This window comes from Aethalodelphis obliquidens, unplaced genomic scaffold (genome assembly GCF_003676395.1).
Source record: "Aethalodelphis obliquidens isolate GAN/ISIS:26980383/991018 unplaced genomic scaffold, ASM367639v1 scaffold70, whole genome shotgun sequence".
In the NCBI taxonomy this organism is placed as follows: domain Eukaryota; kingdom Metazoa; phylum Chordata; class Mammalia; order Artiodactyla; family Delphinidae; genus Aethalodelphis; species Aethalodelphis obliquidens.
This window is the reverse complement of record NW_020838014.1, coordinates 7,139,989-7,163,816: the sequence shown is the minus strand read 5'-3', so window position 1 is coordinate 7,163,816 and position 23,828 is coordinate 7,139,989. Positions and strand designations below refer to the sequence as shown.

The window sequence follows — 23,828 nt, the reverse complement described above, 5'->3', positions numbered from 1 at the left end:
CATATATATATATATATATATATATATGTAATACTTTAGTATAACTCAACTGATGACATTTCAATAGCATCATTTTTACCCAGTTGGAGTTCTGCCTGTCTACACAAAACAGCTCCGTTTCACTTGGTACATAGATTTCTTGCTCTTCTTCATTATTTGATGGTTAAGACACAAGCATTTGCAATTACTTTCTCAGTAACTATGATTATTTAATAGTAATATCAAAAAATAAGTCAGTGTTATTTTTCACAAAAATGTACAAGAGTTGAGGCAAGCAATAATGTCACTTGTGGTAGCAAGTATTTTATCATTAATCATTATTCAATATATAGTAATTTGTCATCTAAGTAGTTGAAAAATAGTGTACTACTTTCAAGATGTACTTTCAAGCCATATGATTGAAATTATTGAAGGTAAGAGCAGTACTCTGTTATTTACACTAATTATCTTACCTACTAATATTTAGTCATAAAGGAGAATTATGTACAACATAAAAAATTTCCAGTTGGAGAGGAAAAAGGAGTCTCAAAAATGCAGAGGTAAAGTGCATTTAAAATCATTACAGTTTGAATGTAAGTGCTGATTTTGTGGTGAAGTTGTTGAAAATTTTTCATTTTTGATCAAGGCATGTTTATCAAAATAGAATATACCCATATAAAGAGATAAAATATATAAAAATAAAATCAGACTTGAAAGTTTATTGGAAAACAGTGTTTACTGTAAAAGGGACGTGATAAATAGTCATTGGTAGATAAAGGCAGGTTTTTGGAATTGGAAATCGAACTAAAATATAAAAGAGAATAATTATTTTGGTTTATATATTCACAACTTGATCAACACAAAAAAGCACAAATTCCAAATGAAGCAATTGGAATTAGAGAAATGAAACAGTGATGCGGCTTTACCTTATAAATGAGATAACTGTTTCTTCAGCTTATTCAACAATAAATGATGAGACAATTTAAAGCAGAATCAAAAACTGTCATCAATTTGTATAAACAAATCAGAAAAAGCAAGGCTCCCTTAAATAAAGAAATATTCTTGAATTTTGTTATGCACAATGGGAAAACTGACTAAGGAATGTAGAATTATTTTGTACATGTATACACACACACACAGTGAGTGCAAATCAGAACTATGATGTTTCCATTAAACATGAATAGAAAATCGAATGTGGGGTGGTGAAGTTTTAGAGGAAGAGCTAAGTACTCGACTGTGCAAAATTCTAAGATTTATTAACAAGTGTGAGGAATTGGAAACTCTGAAATGACCCCCATACTGACACTTCTTTGACAACAATTTCTGCATCTACATAAGTTACCAGTTTTTTCAGAACTTATATAAAAGGCCCAAAGACATGACAAGCAGAAAACTGTGTGGCATGTCAAAAATACGTTGGACTGTTTGTTCTCTGACATTGTGGGCTATCATCTATAACTTCTAGAGATCTTTCAAATATAAAGAGGGATGGTGATTTAATGATCGGCTGACACTGGTTTCCCAATGTGAATTTTTCCCATTTTTTCCCCAAGCTTATTTCATACAAAGCATTATAAGAATTCTTTCTAGGGAATTCCCTGGCAGTCCAGTGGTTCGGACTCCGCGCTTTCACTGCCAAGGGCCTGGGTTCAATCCCTGGTCGGGGAACTGAGATCCCACAAGCCGTGTGGCACAGCCTGCCCCCCCCAAAAAAAATTATTTCTAAAGAGCTTCAAAGAAAAATTATAGACACGTTTTCTTGGTTTTTAAAATAAATAGTTCACTGTTTATTATCTAAGAAAATCTATATCTCAAAACCATTTGGACTGGGGTAATTATGCCAAAAAATAATCTCTTAAGGTTTCAAAGAAAAAAAAGTCCTTTCAGAGGAGAACAACAATAGATCACGGCAGTTCAAATAGTGTGTATCATACTACTTCATCAGAAAAATGGTGCACAATCAATATTTTTTTGACCAAAGGAAATGGTATTTGCTGAGTGTAAATTTACATTTTTTTTGAGTGATTACAGCACAGGGAAAATTTCAGAGGTACTTTTTAAATGGAAGGAATAAATGGAGCAAAGCTAACTATGTACAGTAATTTTATGGAATCAGTGCAAATATGATCCTAGAATTTTGTTTCTCCCAGAACAAAGTAACAGCATCTCATTTAGGATTACATCCCTGTAGTTGATCTTAGCTGTTTGTTTATTTGATGTGCTCTACCCAATAATGCTTCCTGCACCTCAGCACACTACCTATGTGTTATATGTGAGGTTGTGGTTTGGCCAGTCATCATAGCCAATGCAGAATGCTCATGTTCTACTCTGCCTTGCCCCAGCATGGGCTTGTGCCGCTCTGGAGAAGATGCTCAGTAACCTGGCAAGTTACAGATTCTGAAAGACTCACCGTATCAGTTTACCACATTAGCCAAGTGTATTCTCTAAGGCTGCCATAACTAAGTACCACAAACCAGATGGCTTAAAACAACAGAAATTTATTCTCTCACATTTGTGGTGGCTAGGAGTCTGAAATCAAGGTGTCAGCAAGTCCATGCTCTTCTGCAGGGGCTCTAAGGAAGAATCCTTCCTGGATTCTTCCTGGACTCCTTCCAAACATTGGCATTCCTTGACTCGTAGCTACGTCACTCCAATCTCTGCTTCCTTCGGCATGACCTTTTTTCCCTCTATGTCTCTATTGTGTCTTCTCCTCTCCTTATAAAGACACTAGTCATTGGATTTAGGGCCCACTCTGATCGAGTATGACCTCATCTTAACTGATTACATCTGCAAAGACCCCATTTCCAAGTAAGGTCGCATTCTGAGGTTCTAGATAGACATGAATTTGGGGGGCACATATTCAAGCCGCTATACCCAGCAATGGAAATGCTGTAAATTTAATCTGACCTAGAATAATATCAGTTGATATATAAATATTTTTTTACATTTTGGGTTTTAAATTATAGATCCTAAAGATAACTCTTGTGGTTTTAGTTGAATATGATATTGGCTCTAATGCTAGGATGATGAATGAAAAATAGCATGTTATAAAATATTAAACATAAGGGGCAGTGGTTGAGAGTCTGCCTGCCGATGCAGGGGACACGGGTTCGTGCCCCGGCCCGGGAAGATCCCACATGCCGCGGAGCGGCTGGGCCCGTGAGCCATTTCCGCTGAGCCTGCGCATCCGGAGCCTGTGCTCCGCAACGGGAGAGGCCACAACAGTGAGAGGCCCGCGTACCAAAAAAAAAAAAAAAGATCGTTCAGGTAGTGGTATGGAGGATATAGAAGCTACTGATACAGCACAGGTGAGGTGATTGGGGATTAGACTATGTTGATAGAGAGGGAGAAGTGAAATTTTGTTGGATAACATCCCTGAAGATCTAGCAATTGATTAATGTTAATAATAATAGCTAATTTTTTCCAGCTTAAGATATAATTGACATTTTGTACATTTAAAGTTACATGTGTGTATTGTGAAGTGGTTACCTCAATGAAGTTAGTTAACACACCCACCACCCCGTATAATTATATATATATATATATATATTTGTATATATGTGTGTGTGTATATATACATGGTGAGCACATTTAAGATCAATCTTAGCTAATATTTATTGAGCACTTTCTATGTGCCAGGCACTACTCTAAGCACTTTTTATGTACTAATATACAGTAAGTCCCCTACATAGGAACGGATCCCATTCTGAGAGCATGCTAAGTCCAATTTGTTTTTAAGTCCAACAAAGTTAGCCTAGGTACCCAACTAACACAATCAGCTATGTAGTACTGTACTGTAGTAGGTTTATAATACTTTTCACACAAATAATACATAAAAGACAGACACACAAAATAAAGAAAACATTTTAAATCTTACAGTACAATACCTTGAAAAGTACAGTAGTACCAGCTCTATCACAGCTGCTTCTACGCTTGCTTCCAGACATCCTGGGCTTGAAATAAAGATACTGTACAGTACTGTAATCTATACAGTACTGTACAGTAAAGTACACAAAAGCACAACCACTTGTAGAGGATGCACGCACGTGACTACTCCAGACACACAAACTAACTTACGTGATTGGACACGCAAACGCATGTTCACATCTTTGAAAGTTCATGACTTGAAGGTTCGTATGTAGGGGACTTACTGTATTTCATTCTTATAATAATCCTATGAAATAGTACTATTAAAATGTTGATTTCAGATGAAGAAACTGAAGCACAAATACTTGCCAAAGATCACATATCTAGTGATTGAAGGAGGCAGGATTTTAACTCACAGAATCTGGTGAGGGTAAGGAAAGAATCTGGGGTGACTCCTACAGTTGGGAGACTGAGTGGATGGTTCTCTCATTAGCCAGGATTGAAAATACAGACCAGCTGGTTTGTGGGGAGCAGACTGGAAGGTTATGAGTCAACAGATTTGGTTTTGGATATAGTATTAAGTTTGAAGAGCTGCTGGTGGGAAATCCAAATGGATGTGCCTTGTAAGTAGTTAATAATAAGTACTAGAAATAATATTTAGTGTTAAAATTTATCTTTTCTCAAAAAGAAAATACTGTGTTTTAATGTATACATTGTGCAGCTGCGGTAAAACATGAAAAATTGGTGATACGATCTCCGAGCTCTAAAAAACTAAATGAGTGCTTTTATCCGGGTGAAAAATCTTTTTGGGTGTATTCTCATGTCCTTTTTACACTGTTAGGTAAGTAAGTAGCTATTTTACCTGGAATTTTATGGCATTTTTCAGCCAAGCAGAAAGAGGAGAGGAATTCATTTGTTATGATTTGTACCCACCGATCACAAGTGAATTTACTTCATTACAAACTCCCCTTACCCTCTCACCCTTTGCTCCACACATTCCACCAAATACACCCCTGCCTGCTCTAACCACGGGATATTCCAGTTCAAACCCAGCAGTTTATGGGAACTGCTTTTGTTGAAATCATTAAAGAAAGAAAGGCCTGTGAGTTCTCCTTCCGAAGCACTGCCTGTTTTCTGTGTCATTTCAGTCTCATTAATCAGCGTTGCAGCAAGGTAGACATTGTGCTGTGTATTTTACTGTCCCCAGCACAGCAGCTCCTGCGTCTCTGCCCCCAGGCCGACGCATTGGGGAAAAAGAGAGAGGGAAACCATCAATCTTCCCAGTTGCACATGTCAGCAGTGATTCTTTCCGCCTTCCTGTTGGCTGTCTCTCTCACCACCTGTGTTTAGAATTAGCACTGAAGCTGCTGCCCAGATGAATAAGAACCACTGTCCCTGTCACCTGCCCTGTACGGGCTACCACTTCTAAATGAAAATAAGAAGTACACAGGGCAATTATCTTTACTGTGAATGGTGCAAGAGAAAGAATCATATATCTCCTTAGAAGTTCATTATAACATAAAATTAAAGCAGATTTGAGGTCGTACATTCTAGGAGGTAGCATCATTTATTAGATCAGAGGGGTAAAAGCAAATAATTTCTTGAGTGCCTTGCTGTATTCTCATAGTCTCCCTCTGAAGTATCTACAGAGAGTCTGGCCTCGAGGGGAGGCTGCATGCTGGCTCCAGGCATCCACTCTGTCCTGCAGTGGATCCCTTGCCTTCACTCACCCACACCAGCTCTCTGGACCAAATGAAGTATATACAGCTGAATTTGATCTATTTATGTTCAAGTCCTGACCCCACTATTTATTAGCCATGCACTACTCACTGAACCCCTCTGTGCCTCAGTTTCCTCATCTATAAAGCAGAGTTGATAATACTACCTACCTTATAAGGCTTTTTGTGAGGATTAAATGAGATAATGCATTCATAGCTCTTGCTAGAGTACTTTGTACATAGTAAGCACTCAATAAATATTAGCCATTACTATTGTTAACCTCATTGTTCAAATAATAAAACTGAGGTTCAGAGAGATTAAATAATTTGTGAGGTGCTAGGAGATGTAGAAGGAATTTGAACCTAGCACTGTCTGATCCGCAAAACGGATGTCTTTTCTATTACACTATATTGTTTCCGCTCTAGTTCCATCTTACAAATAACTTCATGTGTGAGCTTAATAAATCACTTCACTTTTTCATGTCTTTATTTCCCATTATGTAAAATGAAAATGATAATAACTGGCTGACATTCCTGCTGGTATGAGACTCTTGTAATTATATGTCAATTAATTATCATCAAGTCATATGCAGTAAAACTAGGCATATTTTTTAAGTTTGGCTGCAAAAAATGTTCATGCCCTTAAAAAAAAGTTAAATAGTACAAAAGTGTCGAAAAGGTAGTCATTGTGTATTCCCAATCCTTGGGGTAAGTTAAATGTGTATTCTTCTTCCTTGTCAGCAGTCATCTGTTTAACAAATGTTTATATAGAACCACTGTGGGCTAAGCATTGTTCTCAGGCCTTGAGGAGGGTGCTATTATTATAGCCATTTTACAGATAAGGAGGTTCTGTGACTTGCACAAGGAAACACAGCTAGTATGTGCAGAGCAGGTATTGGACTTGGTGCTCTGACTCCAGAGTTGGGACTCTTCACCTCCACTCTGCTCTCACTACTTACAGTCTTCTTATCTGCTGCATGGTATTCCATCATATAAAAAATAAAATTACTATTTATTTTATATGTTCCCTACTAATGGACATTTAGTTGCTTGTAGTTCTTTTGTTATTAAAGAGTCATATGGGGAATGCCAGGTGTCCTTACATTCTAGTATGATTATTTCTGTAGGACAGATTTCTGTATGTTGGATGGTTGGGTCACAATATTTAAGCACTTAAAATTTTGACCCCCATAAATGATCAGATAATTTATGGAGAACATGCTAGGCACTAAGCACTTTACACGAATAAACTCATCACAATACCCCCCCATCTACCCTGTGAGATTGGTATATTATTATCCCCATTTTGTAGATGCTCAAGAACATATAAGTAATAGAGCCAGGACTTCAAGCCAGGCAACCTGGTGCTAAATCCTGCTGCTTAACCATGGTAAATAACCAGACAAGTTATCACAGTCATATTTTACTGCTTGACTTTGTCATTTTTCTAACTTATTCTAAAGTTGACTTAACAATATGAGCTGACAGGAGGGTCTGAACAGAAGCAAATGCTTCAGTTGAAACAACCCTGGGGGTTGTGTCAGTCTACAGGTTGGATGATGAGAAAGAGAGCCATGGTTCACTGGAAAATGAGACTTCTTTCTCCTAGTAGTGGTCAGGATAGTCAACAAGATTTTTTTGGTGAAATATCTTTATGCCTGGAAAATAACTTTAGAATCTTTTTCTCTGTTTTTAGTATTAGTACCTTGTAAGAAATTCACACTGTCTCTCAAAGGTTCAGAACACTTGAGAAGTCATGGAGTTATTTCATTTGTTGGGTATAAAAATTTCTGGCAGGGCTTCCCTGGTGGCGCAGTGGTTGGGAGTCCGCCTGCCGATGCAGGGGACACGGGTTCGTGCCCCGGTCCGGGAGGATCCCACGTGCCGTGGAGCGGCTGGGCCCGTGGGCCATGGCCGCTGGGCCTGCGCGTCCGGAGCCTGTGCTCCGCGGCGGAGAGGTCACAACAGTGAGAGGCCCACGTACCGCAAAAAATAAATAAATAAATAAATAAATAAAAATTTAAAAATGCAGGATGTCCAGTTCAATTAGAATTTCAGATAAACAGCAAATACTCTTTAAAAAAAAAAAAAAAAAAATTCTGGCAGGGCTTCCCTGGTGGCGCAGTGGTTGAGAGTCCGCCTGCCTATGCAGGGGACACGGGTTCGTGCCCCGGTCCGGGAAGATCCCACATACCGCGGAGTGGCTGGCCCATGAGCCATGGCCGCTGGGCCTGCGCGTCCGGAGCCTGTGCTCCGCAACGGGAGAGGCCGCAACAGTGAGAGGCCCGTGTACTGCAAAAAAAAAAATTTCTGGCATCTCGGCTTTGCTTAGCCAAGGCCACCAGTTGTTAGTCCAGGTTTTCCTCAACCAGCTGAGCTGACCATGAGACCTGCCTACAGCTGCTTGAGTGTTGGATTCAGACTCTCTGTAGGGATTGGAGGGAGTTAGAGAGTTTGCCACACAGGGAGATGGGTAGAAAAGAGCATCCTATGCAGAGAGAATTTTGTATTTTATCCATGACAATTCTGATGTCAAAACCTTCTTAGTGGGATCATTTTCTTAGTGCTGTCTGGGCTACCCGTGCTTCTTAAATCCCTGAGCCATAAGGATTTATGGAACTGGGCATTGTTAAGTCAATTTACCTAACGGTGGAAGATGGTGTGCTTACTTGTCTCCGGTGTCTTTTCTCACCAATGTAGACACACTAGCCACATCTTCATAAGCTGTTGACCATAATAATCTGCTGACCTTCATGTGATACTAGAACTGCCTGAAGTTAAAGGGGCCTCCGACCATGCATTAATACATAAATGCTCAGGGATTTTATTACCTTGAAATGTAAATTATAAGCAAGTGAACTTTTCAAATTTTTACCCTCTATTTGTGTGTGTGTGTGTGTGTGTGTGTGTGTGTGTGTTCCCATGTTTCCAGTCAGATTGGCAGTTTTGGAGAATAATTATGTAGTAGTTGGCTTGGAACAGTGGTTTTTCAATCCTGAACACACAAAAAATCCCGATGCTCAAGCCAAATCCCAAACTGATTAAATCAGAATTTCTGAGGATGGGACCCAGGCATCCGTATTTTTTTAAAGCTCCCAGGTGATCGCTGTACAGATAAGATTGAGAACTGGTGGCTTAGAAGGTATCTTCTATTTTTTATTCATAGTGTTTTCATCTCCTCATTTTATATAGTTGAAGTGAACTTTAAGACTAGATATTGGTGTCCCAAAGCCCGTCTCAAACTGGAGCAGGCATCAGAACCCCCTGGAAGGCTTGTCAAAGGACAGATTGCAAAACTCTTGTCATTTCTTTTCCTGGGATAAGTCCACCCGTAGAATTTCTGAGTCAGTAGGTCTGGGTCGGGGCCCAGGAATCTGCATTCCTAACAAGGTCCTTGTTTGGGTGATGTTGCAGGTACGGAGACACACTGTGGGAACCCCTGCTCCAATGCCTTCCTTCCACCTTCCTTCTGCGCCTTTGTTGCCAACAATGGCGGCTGGGGCAGCCGCCTCCAGGACAGTCCATATACACACAATTCGGTGTTAGGAGTGCTAATCATGCTGAAGGACGTGCCCACATGTTGCCCCACCTCCAGATTATCATACATCTAATTTTAAAAGTCTGTATGCAAATACAAGCTGCTCTTCCTACCAGATTGCTCCCCTTAAGCACTTTCTGCTTTAAAATCAGAGCCACCACAGGGTAGGTAATTCTCTAGTATCCCAAAATAGAACTTGGATTTCACTTTCCCACAGAAACAATTTTATGAATGGTGTTTAGGTGCAGCTGAAATGGTGCTGTTAAAACCATTCTTCAGAAATACTGTGGGTTCAATGAGGCTTCCACGGGCGGCCTTCCAGGACCGTAACTGCCATTTAAAGAATTGAGTGTCTGAGTTTCAGAAAACCAATTTTCAAACGAGCTCTCAGAACATAAGTTGTTTAGGAACTGCCTATAACTGGAACATCTGGTTCATTTTGTGTATAGTTATTTCGCCCTTTACATGGAGCCAAAGTGGGGAGTAGGAGTGGGAGATTTGTCATTTATTCCACTAACATTTATTAGATCCTCACAATGTACCTGACACTGCTATATACTGGGGATATAAAGATGAAAAAGGCAGCCCCAGCCCTAGAGAGCTCATATTCTAGGTGGGAAAATATTTCCTAAGCAAATAAGAAAATATTTACCAAGTTACCCGTGTGATATGTGCAATAATGAAGAACCGATGAAAGAGGGATCTGTTCTGCTTGGAGAGAGAGACTGACTCAGTGTGTGTGTGTGTGTGTGTGTGTGTGTGTGTGTGTGTGTGTGTGTGTTTGGTAGGGAGAAGGTATGTTTAAGAGGTTTAGAATCAAGGAGAGATTGTTAGGCCTTGAAGACCACGGGGAGTTCTCCGGGCAGAGAAGGGGGCGAAGGACATCCAGGATGAGGGAACAGTCTGAGTGCAGAGGGGAATGAGCGATACAAGAATGGCAAGTAACTAGGTCAGCTTCTCGTGGAGGATGATGGAGGACAGCTGGGAAGGGGATTAACTGCCACATAAACTTTGAACCCTAACCCAGAGGAAGAAATGAGAAGACTTAATGCATAGAGCTAAGTCTGTGTGTGTGGTATGTGCATTGTTGTCCCAGACTTTTCTTTTGAGAACTTTCTTCTGTATATTTCCCACTACCCTGAGGAAGAACATTTTTTTTTTCAACAAACTATTAATATTTTTTAAATGTCCTGAATCAAGTTGTTTTCAAACCTGTGCTCCAGGAAGCCCCTCAGAGGCTGGCAGGGGTGAGGGCGGACAAGCCCGCAGGGGGCTGCCTACTGGGGCTCCCTCACTGACTCCTGTTATCCATACACCAAGCATTTCTTTGGGCTCGTCTACATATTAGACATGTCTGGTAAGAATATTACATTTGAAAATGGGCATGTAACTAAAAAAGAGACATCTTAAAACCACACATTTAGTAACAGTCTGAGGACTTAGATGTGGAGAGCCAAATCTCTCAGCGGCTGTAAAAGGAGGAATGTTCTCAGATAGTCAGCTGAAGACGGGACCACCAGACAGGCATGGATCTGTGACCGAAGATAATGGGTAGGATATACCTTTATTTGGCCACAAAAGGCAATGATAAAATCATATCTTTCCAGCATGATCTCTCTAACACTTTAAGATCAATGTTCATATTTTCTCATGAGGAAAAACTAGTATTTTCATAAGCATTTCAGATCATTCTTTATACTTTAAAAATTTTAGTACTTCTTGATCTCTTGCCTCTATTTACTGTTCCATCCAATATAAAAATAAATTATGCAGTGGTGGTTAAGATGTTTATGTCAAGAATTTGACCCTGGATGGTTTGGTTTAGGAAGCAGTATTGTCATTAGAAATTAAAAGCGTTTCTCACTACATATCATATTATAATTATTTATGTTGTGTTTAGATAATATATTAATCTAGTTTTAGTCACTTTTCCAATAAAAACTAAAAGGACTTGCCAGTTTATTCTGTACCTACATATAAGCTTTGCATTTAAACATAACTTAGCTGCCCTGAGGTGACAATGCAGTCTTTCCTAGGAGGCAAAGTCCCCAGATTTTGTATTTCATCATCTCTGTGTGATGGGGAGACATTCACTGAGGTGCTATTTGACAAGTAAGAAAGAAAACCGGAAAAAAAGGCCTGAAGAAAATAAGCCCACAGAGATGCTGAGGTACAAAAGAAATAGCTGCAGAAGAAAAGAACGTGATGAATATGCAAAAGCGTCATGTGGTCTGGTGAGCAGAGCTCTGGAGGTCTGGATTCTGGCCCCAGGTGTGCCACCAGCTGTGTGCCTGGGCCTTTCAGGAAACGACTCTGTGGCACACCTTCCCTTTCTGAGAGCCTGTGTGTGGAGGGGAGGTGCGGGCGGGAGTGAGGATACTTAAAGGCCAGACCAACCATGAGGTCAAGAAGTTCTAAACTGGATGCAGCCCTGTGCACAGGAAAGGGACAGAGCTCGGTGTCCAGGGCTGAGAGCTGGGTTCCAAATCTAACCACCTGCCTGTGATCTTGTGAGGGTTACTTAACCTTGCAGTGTCCTTCCCTGGAAAGTAAGGCCAGTAATTCCTACATCCTTCACATCCGATGAGGTCCATGCAAGTGCCAGGGAATGTTTCTGATAGCTAAAGTTCAGCACAAGAATGAAAATCCATCTGCAAAAGCATTCTACTGCATGATAGAAGGACAGCTCAGTGCACCGAGGGAAAATAGATGCACAGCTCTTAAAATCTGGAAGCGGCTTAAATAAGTCTGTAAAAAACATTTTTAAAAAACCAAGTTTATTCCTTTCAAATTATTTCACTGACCTAATAATACGTTGCTAAGTACTTCTCATCTATGCTTTTATGGAACTCACGGTCTAGTAGATTAGTCACTCCTTTCTCCTTTTTTCCTTTTAAAAATAATTTTTTCCTGCAGTTTTAATTGTTGGCCGACATATTGCTTCTTGTCTGAGGGTGACATAAGACCTGCTTTCTCTTACATTGAATTAATATTTACTATGTTGATTCCTAGGTCTGAGCATCTGGTTTCATTTCTAAGCAGAAATGAACCCAGTTTTTTTTTTTTTTTTTCTTGGTGCTGAGTCAGCTTTTTCTCTCCAGACCCAGAGCCCTCTGTACTTTCTGGAAGAAAGAGCTGACTGTAGCAGAACAATGCTGAGCTGTGGCCAAAGAAAGCTTCAGAGAAGCACCTGGATCCTCCCAGCCAGGACCGAAGTGCTAATTTTCTATGCCGGGTCTCCTATGTTTCAGCTCTTATATCACTAACTGGTGGTATAGACATTTTCAAGAAAGTGTTGAAGACAGATGCGAGGGGCCTAGGATTGAAATAGTAGGGTGACATACATGATAGAATTGAGAAGCACCAACAGAGAGCTTCTTAAGCTGTATTTTTTATTTAGAAGAATAAATAGACTTACAAAAAGAAATTTTCAACCAAATTAGTTGTTAATGTTGTTGATTCCTTTTTTATCGCAATCCATGATAACATGCCTTTCATGGAACCAATTAGACATAGTGCTTGCTCAGCCAAGTTTTTGGTCTGCCGTCGAGTATAGTTAAAACAGGTGTGATGAGTGCACAATTGATGCTACAGCTGGACACAAGCAGGACTTTGTAATAAGAATCTTGAAATCTTTAGTTGAAGTCTTTGGTTCCCACCACCATACCAAAGTTGAAAGTGTTTCAAAGCTAGTAGGCAGCCTTCTTTTGATGTATTTTATTCACTTGGGATTAAAATCAGAAGCTCTCTTTAGTTAATCACAGAAAATATCTTTTGCCATGATTAGCAGCTTGGGAGTTTTTAATTGCTTTTGGGTGCAATAATTGAAATTATGATAATTATGAACTTGGGATATGCTCAGTACCTTATGACAGGAGCGCTTTTAGCTACATCTGTCAGATTGATAAGTTCTCTCTTTGATACAAACTCCCACCCTGTCTTCTGGAATATATCAAATCCCAGGGCTGAAGCTGCCCATTGGTAATGCTGATTCTGTTACAAATTGAGCCAATGCATGTATTGATTGGAAGTGGCGTTTGCTAAGGAAATACACCTGCAATAAAAATGAAGACCTATTTTGTAAAATGTGCCTTTTTTTATTCTCTGTGCATTGCGATGGGATTCAAGGTTGATGCTCTAGACTTCCCCATGAGCGAATGCCTGTGGGCTAGTCTTGAAGCTGTTTTCTTTGTGGTTTGCCTCCTGTCCACTGGGAAGCCCATGCTCCTTTCATTTTCATTCTTTTCCAACTCTAGTGCTTTTGAACACAGAACCCCCATCCTCCCACCACCCAAACTCCACATTCCAGCCCCATGATTTCATGGTACCAGGCATATCTCCCCTGCCATGCTGTCAGGCTGCCTGCTGACTCTTGCAGGGGGAACAGACGGGAACATAAACTCACCGCAGAAGTGCAAGACACTCTCTGTATATTTTTAAGACCAGGAATCCAGTTCTCATTTAGATCCTGTATTTTTTTAATAGCTCCTTGAAAATTGAACAAAACATTTCTTGTTGCTCTTACTTCTTGATAACATCATTCCCTCTGCCTGGATATATAGAATCACAGAAACTAGAGAACGAAAAAGATGTATTAGATCATGTCTAGTTCGTTCCCACTGGTCACAATTCTTTTTTCTCATAGTCTGTCCTCTAGTGCTTTTCTCTTCTAGTTTTCCCAAGAATTAGTTTCTCCATTTCTCTCAGGGAATAATTCCTTAGTTTGAACATGGACGAATTTGTGTGGAAATATTCATATTTTTTTCTCAGCTTGATATTATTGGCCCTTATAATCCTTTATATGACCATAAACAGTCCCCTTTCATCCTAGGTCAAGCATTTCTGGACGGCATTTTTTTTCCTCTTCATTTATTAAGTTCAGAGCTTGTTTTTCTGCTTTGCTTTCTCTCTTCATCAATCAGTCCCAAAAGCCCATTAATCATTTTTTACCTCACTGAAAGCTCCTTTGCTTATTCCCATTTCAGGGACCCAGGGCTGGTTAAGGGCCTAAGGTACTGAAGGAAGCCTCACTGATATGTACTTACTCTATGCTAACGCTTCTCTCTCCCTTTCTTTCTCTTTCTCTCTCTCTCTCTCCCTCCCTCAGCCTCAGTTCTCAGCTACAAACTATTTTTAAAGTAATGTCTCTAAATTATGATTTGGGGAGTTAGTCATTTGACAGCCTCATATGTGTGTATGTACATGTGTATGATTTTAAGTGGTAATATTATATTCTCAGTTACTTAAAAGGTATTTTTCATATTCTCAGAGCCACAAACCTCTTAGGTCTCCTGAGTGCTTATATCAAGTACAATTCTAGATCATGGAACTATGATGTAGCATTCTATTTTAGGGCTGTTATCTCAGAAATAGAGAGGAAAATAAGCAGATATAGGAAAATAGACTGTAGGATTTGAAATTCTTGGGAAAAGGGAAGGGCAAAATATAAGTAGTCTTGGCACTCACACATCTAAAGTAGATTAGCTCTTAGGAGCTAATATTAGATATAAAGATAAAGACTTTTTTAAATGTTACATTCTTTTTTTAAAAAAAATTCAACTTTATTGATGTATAATCGACACATAAATTGTAAGATATTTAAAGTGTACATATACCATGGTGATTTGATATACATTGTGAAAAGATCCCCCCCACCTAGTTAATTATTAACACAACCAACACCTCACATATTTGTCTTTGTGTGTGTGAGAGAGCATTTGAGTTCTACTCTCTTAGCAAATTTCAATTATACAATGCAATGTTATCCTGTAGTCATCGTGTTTTACATTAGATCCTCATAAACTATATGGTTTTCTAGATGAGAGGACCCAGTATTATAAAGATGTTGGTTCTCCCCAAAGCAATCTATGGACTCAATGTAATCCCAATCAAAAACCCCAACAGGTTGCTTTTTTTTTTTCTCTTGGAACTTGGCAAGATGACTGTAAAATGTATTGAGAAGTATAAAGGACCAAGGGTGGGTTAGATACTCTTGAAGAAGAAGAAGAAGGTAGAAAGACTTGCTCCACCAGGTCCCAAGACTTATTAAAAAGGCAGCTGCGGTACTGGTGCAGACATAGACAAATAGACCATGGACCAATGAGACAGAATAGAAAGACCAGTTACAGACTCAGACATATAGAGATAATTGGTTTATGCTGAAGTGGCATTCCAGAGAGCAGTGGGGAAAGGATCTTTTCAATAAATGGCGATGGAAAAATTAGGTATCCATATAGGGGGGAAAAAAGGAGAGAAAATAAAGTAGATGTCTACCTCACACCATATGCAAAAAACTCCAAATGGATACAGACTTAAATGTGAAAGATAAAACTTTAAAGCATGCACATACATATGCTTTATATATGTATGTATGTATATACACACACATATCTTCATGAACTCGGGATATTAAAAGATTTCTTCTATGACATAAAAATCTGGTCAAAAATTATACATTTGAAGAACATCTCTTCATCAAAAGGTAACATAAAGGCAAATAGCCACATAATGAGAGAATACATTGGCCACACATGTAACTGACAAAATATTAGGATCCAGAATATACAAAAATTCTTAAATCAATGGAAAGATAATCCAAGCTGAGAAAACTAGGCAAAATAACTTGAATAGCCTCTCCACAGAAGAGGAAATAAAGATACCAAAAACCATGAGTTCTCAACTTCTCTAATAAATAATCAGAGAAATGCAGTTAAACCATAATGAGATTCTACCCTATATCGTCAGTTAGCTAAAAATAGAACTACTGACAAAGTGTTGGTGAGGATGTGGAACAATAGGAATTGGTGGTAGAAACTGCAAATTGTTACGTACTGATACTTAGGAATAGTTTAGCACGCTGTAGTACAACTGAAGTTACATATGCATACCTTATGATCCAGCAATTCAACTCCTAGCTACGTACACTGGAGAGACTTGGCACTTAATACACAAATATACGTGTAGAGAATATTCTTTTTTTTCCCCCATAACTTTTTTTTTTGCAACAGAAACGTTGCAAAATAATGCAATGAATGTAATGAAGTCTTAATAGATGGTGTTTAAGCAAAACATGGTAGCTAGTGGAAGGAGCATACATGAGCTTTGAAGTCAGTAATACCTGACTTGAAATTTCAGTTCCACCTATTAGTTGTGTGGCCAAAGGCAATCTATTAATATTTGTGAGCCTCAGTTTTCTCATCTGTAAATTAGAGGTAATCATATGCCTACCATATTATATATTATAAGGAATAAATACATTAATGCATTAAAGCACTGAGCATAAATGCCTGAAACATAGTAGTTGTCCAGTAAATTATGGTTGTTATTAGTAATTTTTTATTATTGTTAAAAATGATAATGATGTATTTTATCATTTATCTGTATTAAAGACAGAAAATATTTTTTAAAAATTTGTTGCACTGGGCTTCCCTGGTGGCGCAGTGGTTGAGAGTCCGCCTGCCGATGCAGGGGACGCGGGTTCATGCCCCGGTCTGGGAGGATCCCACATGCCGCGGAGAGGCTGGGCCCGTGAGCCATGGCCGCTGAGCCTGCGCGTCTGGAGCCTGTGCTCCGCAAGGGGAGAGGCCCCAACAGTGAGAGGCCCGCGTACCACAAAAAAAAAAAAAAAAAAAAAAAAAATTTGTTGTGCTCAAAAGCTTACAAATACAGAGGCACATTTATTTTTCTTCTCATTTTCTTTTTTTTTTTTTTAAACATCTTTATTGGAGTATAGTTGCTTTACAATGGTATGTTAGTTTCAGCTTCACAACAAAATGAATCATTTATATATATACATATGTTCCCATATCTCTTCCCGCTTGCGTCTCCCTCCTTCCCACCCTCCCTATCCCACCCCTCCAGGCGGTCACAAAGCACCGAGCTGATCTCCCTGTGCTATGCGGCTGCTTCCCACTAGCTATCTACCTTACGTTTGGTAGTGTATATATGTCCATGCCTCTTTATCGCTTTGTCACCGTTTACCCTTCCCCCTCCCCATAGCCTCATTTTCTATTATAACTTCAATAATAGACAGTATAGACCAATGGGATAGCATGACCATGTCAAAAATGATTTTATAATTTAAAAAATTATGCAGAATTAAAAACTTCGTTTGAAGAAATAAAAAACCAACTATGATTTTATCAAAAGTAAATGGATACTGAAGCATGAAAAAGTTAAATAACTTTATCAAGAAGCAATATCAGAAATAGAGTATAGGTTTCCTAATTTTTAGCCCAGATCCTGCACATTAACTTATAATATCAGCAATTATTTTTATTTTTTTATTTTATATTGGAGTACAGTTGATTAACAATGTTGTGTTAGTTTCAGGTGTACAGCGTAGTGATTCAGTTATACATATACATGTATCTATTCCTTTTCAAATTCTTTTATTTTTAAAGAAAACTGAATTAAGTAAGAGTAGCCTTTAGCCCTAATGCTAAGGCCTTCATTGCCTTAACTGCAAAATGAATGAAGTCATGTGAAAAACCCCTGGAGCCCCTTTAATCTCCAGTGAAATTTGATTCTATGTCTGAAGTTTCTGCAACTGACCACCAGAACCACAGTCATCTTTTCCTCTTGGGAACTCTTTTCTGTACCCCACTATTTACCTTTCCAAACCAGTCACAATTGTGTTGTAATACTGTACGGTTACTTTTATTTTCATAAGCATATCCTCTATTTCCAGTTAGATTGGAGATACAGACCTTTTCTTACGTGCCTTTGTGTTTATAAGCTTTTGAGTGCAAAAAAAGATTTTTTTAATATCATTTCTGTCTCCTAATAGCACCTAACATAGTGCTTTACAAAATAAATGCATTTAAGGATGATGACTGTCAGATTGCTGTTAAAAAAAATTGCGTAGCCATCAAACATGGGCATAGGATTCATGGATTCTGCTTCAAAAGCAATGTTGTTTGTTTTCCTTTGTTCCAGAAAGATTCCGTGAAGCGAATATTTTCTGGCATTCAACCTACAGGAATCCCCCACCTCGGCAATTACTTGGGAGCCATTGAGAGCTGGGTGAGGTTACAGGATGAGCATGACTCCGTGCTGTACAGCATCGTTGACCTACATTCCATCACTGTCCCCCAAGACCCAGCCGTCCTCCGGCAGAGCATCTTGGACATGACGGCTGCTCTTCTCGCCTGCGGCGTAAACCCAGAGAAGAGCATCCTTTTCCAGCAATCTCAGGTCAGCTTCTCAGATTAGAACCAAGAAAACATTTATTTTCAGATTGAGGAAAAAATCAAATGGTTTCTATAACTCCTGTTTTTGATTTTTTTTTTTGACCCTTCAAGTGTGACTTCATCAAATGCGACTGTTTCATTTTCATGTTTTCCCTATATTCATATCATTGAGTAGTATTATAATGCAATAGTATTTTCAACTTTCCCTCCACTGTACTAGGTAAGTTTATAATGCTTCATAAACCAAAAAGTTGTATCCCATTAGTACTTCTAACCCTGGAATTGTTTTTCTGTACTGGGTTGCATTCAAACAGATGAATTCATGCTGTTGACTAGTCTCCTGGTGATGAGGGATAGAATTTAGCGACTGATGGTTTTATGTAACTCCGATGTTGCTTTATTGGGTATTGCATTTGGAAGGTCTATTGGATAATTCCCATTGTTCATTCTTCGTATAATAACTTTTGAGAAGATTTGAGAGAACTAGCTGGGAAATTGGAAGACAATGTCCAGTGTCTTGAGTCCAAGCCAAGAAAGGCTTTAGAACAAAGCCAAAATATTTGACTCATATCTTTACTATGGATGAATCAGTTTACTCTTGGACAGGCAGATAACCTGGACTAGAGACAAGGCGCTTAAGAGACTCCCTAGCAAAGAAGGTGAAAATTTTAACTAGATCATGCCCTTATTACATGTCTGCTTTAACCTGGTGACAGAGCCCCAGCCAAGGAATGGTATGTTATACATGTTTTGGCACATGTTAACATGTATGCATGTATGGAACGTGTTATACATGTGTACAACTCCTTTCTTGATCATAAACTTCTGACAATCATTATTTTTGTATATATTTAATCACCCACAGAACTTAATGTAATGATTCACACAGAGCAACCATTTAAAAATACGTAATCAATGAAAAGAGTATCTTCAAAAAATAAATGCAGTTATCAACTTAAACTTGTTACCAGCTTAGAGATAATGTGATAGAATAATAGAATCTAATCATTAAAATGACCATAAAGGCAGTTTACCTCAATTTCCTTTTTTACAGTTGGTCAGGAAGCATTTCCTTACGTATGGCTTTTCAGATTCAATCTTGGACAGATGTAATTGTTATCAAGTACTTGCTTATATTGAGCAAACACCCGCCTCCCTGTAACTTCTAGCCACTCATTTAACTCCTCACTAAAAATACATATAAATCAACTCTGTCTTCCACATGACTGCTCTTCCAAACTTGGAGACATTAATTGTGCACCATCCTTACCCTCCAGGTCCTTGTTCCAATAGGCCTTAGCTTCTTCAAATTAGCTTACCCCAGATCTCTCACCCTCTTGGTTGTCCTACCGCAGAAGCACTCCTACCTTCTCTCTGAAAGGAAGATGCCTCTCATATTTCATGAAGCAATGTTTATCTAAACTCTTCACATCCATCTCTGAAATTATAATGCTGGTCATCTTTAGAGCCAGTTTTGGAATCACCTAATGCATTTTCCAAAGCATACCATCTTCACTCCATCTTAGCTGTTTTTGATACAAGCTCTCTTTTGATCCTTATGTGATATTCTTTTTAAAAATTGTATTCTCAGTACTTATTTCCATACTTCTTGTAGGTGAAAATGTCTAATCTCCACAAAGTAACCACTTGTCAGTTGCTTTTTAAAGTGACCTTTAAAATTAAAGGCTTATTTACAGTCACATCCAGTACTTGCACTTTGAGCTCATAGCCCCAGAAATGATTACCATATTCTAAAAATGTTCTCCTTTGTAAAGGATTTTTGGCAGTGACCTCCATAAATGTATAAAATTTGCAGTAATTGAGGTATCTTCTTCCACATGGTACATTGTTGTTCAAAATAGCAATTGAAAGAGTAACCCACAATATGGGAGACTTTGTAAGAACGTTCTCATAAGTGAGGGATAAAAAAATTCACCTTCCCTTTGGTTTTTTTATGTTACAAAATGAGCTCACTGGTTCCCAAACTAGTGAGCTCATTATGTGGGTCTAGGTCAGAGAGTGGAGGCAACTGGTGTTGCCTGTTTCCTCAGTGGCCTCTAAATTGGCTCCCAGTTCCCCCTCCTACCATCCCTGACTTCAGCTCCCTTGGGGCAATTTCGATAGTTTGCCAGTAGAATTTGAAGGAAGTACTCATCAGCCCACATTCCACAATTTGTCCCACAAAGACAGTATTAAAGACTTCCTCAGGTGTCTTTCTGTCCTCAAGACATGCTTGGTCTGGGCCATTTCCTTCTTTAACTTGGGCAACCAACCTTATTACAACTCAGTGGATGGACTGGATATTGTATCAGATTTTCTTTCCTTTTTAAAATATTTAATAAAGAAAACTTTAAATATATGCAGAAAAGTAGAGAAAAGAGTATACTCTACCCCCATCATTTACTCACATTTTGTGATTTGTCTCGCCAATGTTGTTTTCTTTGTTGAAGTATTTTATAGCAGATACCACACATCATGACATTTCATGCCCTAAATATTTCAGCATGCCTCTCTATAAACTAAGGAAATTTTCTTACATAACCACAATACTGTCATCACACCTAACAAGTTAATGATAATTCCATATTTTCTTCTAATACCCAGTCCATGTTCAAATTATGCTGATTCTTCCAAAATGTCTTCCAAAATGTTGTCTTGTTGGAATGATGATCCAACCAAGGTCTATGCATCACATTTGATTATGGATCTTAAAGTCTCTTTTTATTTCATGCCTTTTGATTTGTTGATCAAGTTTTATTTCCTGGGAAGTTAATCCTTCTGCACTTAAAAAAAAATTTTAAACTTTGGTTTTTATGCTCCCACTTTTTTCTTTTTTTTTTTTCCTGATGTGGTATGTATTTTTTTAATTGAAGTATAGTTGATTTACAGTGTTGTGTTAATATCTGCTGTACAGCAAAGTGATTCAGTTATACATATATATACATTCTTTTTTATATTCTTTTCCATTATGGTTTATTACATAAATATTGAATATAGTTCCCTGTGCTGTACCATAGCACCTTGTTGTTTATGCATTCTATATATACTAGTTTGCATCTGCTAACCCCAAACTCTCACTCCATCCCTCCCCCACTCCCCTTCCCCATTGGCAACCACAAGTCTGTTCTCTGTGTCTGTGAGTCTGTCTCTGTTTTGTAGATAAGTTCATTTGTACGCTTCCACTTTTTTCATGCCTTTGATATGTTAATCAGGCTTTCATTTATTTGCTATAAAATTAGCTCTTTTGGACATAAAAATAAACCTTAATTTTTTGTGCTTCTTCTTTTCACTAATCTGTGTTAGCTGATGTTTAATGGCTATAAACTGCCATCCTACATAGTTGCTTGTCACCATTTATAATAGTTTGACTAGAAACGATGCTTACTTAGTGCCTACGGAGTGCCTAGAAAGGAGTGCCTAGATATCAGTTCCTCTAGAATGCTGTAAAGCTTCAAGCGGTTCATGGAGGATGATGGGAAGTTCTTCCTGATGCTTTATCTTGAAACTGTGAAGGCATGTATTGGCTTTTGCTTCTTAGGACCATTCTCAAGTAGAAGTATATTAACTAAGCTAGTCGCCTTGAAACAATGATTATTTTAAAGACCTGACCCCATATTTGCCTTGTTCTAGTAGGTGAAAGAATCATCATGGTGTTTGTATTTTATGTCTTGCTATCCAAAAGCCAATTAATTAACAACTGTCTTTATCAACCTGTGGAGTTTTCAGTAGAGGGGGATTGAGAAGAAAATAGAGCATCTTTAAACGTGGAAGATTTACCAGCCGTTTCATGTATATGACCTCTCTTTTAATCTTCAAAGCAGTGCATGAGTTAGGCATTACTGTTTTTTCACAGATGAATAAATTAAGGTATAAAGAGATTAAGTAATCAGAAAATCTCTGAGGGTGCCTGGTACTTAGTAAATGCTTGATAATATCTTCTTAATTAGCTACCTGAGGTCATAACAGCTTGTAGGTGGCAAATCCAGGACTCTTTTTTCTTCCTAAGGCACTACTTTTAGAAGCTATATAGACAGTTTCTGACTTACAGTGGTTCAACTTATGATGGTTTGAAAGCAATATGCATTCAGTAGAAGCTGTACTTTGAATTTTGGATGTTGATCTTTTTCCAGGCTGGCAATATGTAGTACGATATTCTCTTGTGGTACTGGGCAGCAGCAGGGAGCTGCAGCTCCAGGTCAGCCGCGAGATCACCAAGGTAAACAACCGAGACACTCACAACCGTTCTGTTTTTCACTTTCAGTACCGTATTCAATAAATTACATGAGATATTCAACACTTTATTATAATATAGGCTTTGTGCTGGATGATTTTGCCCAACTATAGGGCTATTGTAAGTGTTCTGAGCACGGTGAAGCTATGATGTTCGGTAGGTTAGGTGTATTATATGCATTTTCAACTTAGAATATTTTCAGCTTAACCATGTGTTTATCAAGACGTAACCCCATTGTAAGTTGAGGAAGATCTGTACTCATGGGGAGAGAATATTTTTCGGTCTCCCACCATGCCTTTGCCTCAGGAGCTGATGGCAGAGGGGCAGTGCAGAGCCAGAGCTGACCTGAAGACCCTGGACTACTAAATTACCCTCTCACTCCTGCTTCAGTCTCACAAATCGATGGTCCATTCCCCACATTGTAGCCACGGTCATCTTTCTACTTAAAATACATCAGCACCTCTCTCCTACCCTCAAGGTAAAAATTTAAACTCAGTTTCTAGAAAGCCCTTCAAGCATGAGGCCGCTGAGAACATCAGGTCAGTGTTTCTTCCACTCCATCACTTTTTATCACAGGTTATTTTGTGTTCAAATGATCTGATTAACTTTTACCAATAATTCTTTAAAGCAGAAGTTAGAGTATTTTCTTCTGGTTTTTTTGTTTGTTTGTTTGTTTTTATATATTTATTTTATTTATTTATTTTTGGCTGCGTTGGGTCTTCGTTGCTGCGCGTGGGCTTTCTCTAGTTGCGGCGAGCAGGGGCTACTCTTTGTTGCGGTGCGCGGGCTTCTCATTGCAGTGGCTTCTCTTGTTGCGGAGCACGGGCTCTAGGTGCATGGGCTTAGTTGCTCCGTGGCATGTGGGATCTTCCCGGACCAGGGCTCAAACCTGTGTCCCCTGCATTGGCAGGCAGATTCCTAACCACTGTGCCACCAGGGAAGCCCCTCTTCTGGTTTTATTTTGAGAAAATTTGATAAATCAATTCTTAACTTATAAAACATAAATTAGAGGTTATTTGTGTAATTTTAACAAGGTTTTTTTTGTTAATTTCTTTATATTGGGAATTTTGCAGTACATTTATGCATTTAGTTGATCACTGAATATGATAGGAATTTAGAAAATAATTAGAATTAAAGTGTTGGGAGCCAATACCAGTTAAAATTAGTTATAACTACATCTCCTCACAGACAATTATTTCCAAGTAAAATGAAGAATTTTTGAAATTGTGAGTTAGAGAAAAATACTTTTTATATTATGTAAGGGCTCTTTTCATGTATATCCATTGTGTTAAGCAAAGTACTTA

General features: G+C 38.6%; 1 protein-coding gene across 1 annotated transcript in view; it reads left to right on the top strand.

Annotated features, from left to right (window-relative positions):
• Positions 1–23,828, top strand: part of WARS2 (tryptophanyl tRNA synthetase 2, mitochondrial) — an 87,578-nt gene that overhangs the window by 24,229 nt on the left and 39,521 nt on the right. Inside the window, exon 2 of the mRNA XM_027090950.1 lies at positions 18,040–18,297. Within this exon, the coding sequence (XP_026946751.1) occupies positions 18,040–18,297 (258 nt within the window). The remainder of the gene's footprint in view (positions 1–18,039; positions 18,298–23,828) is intronic.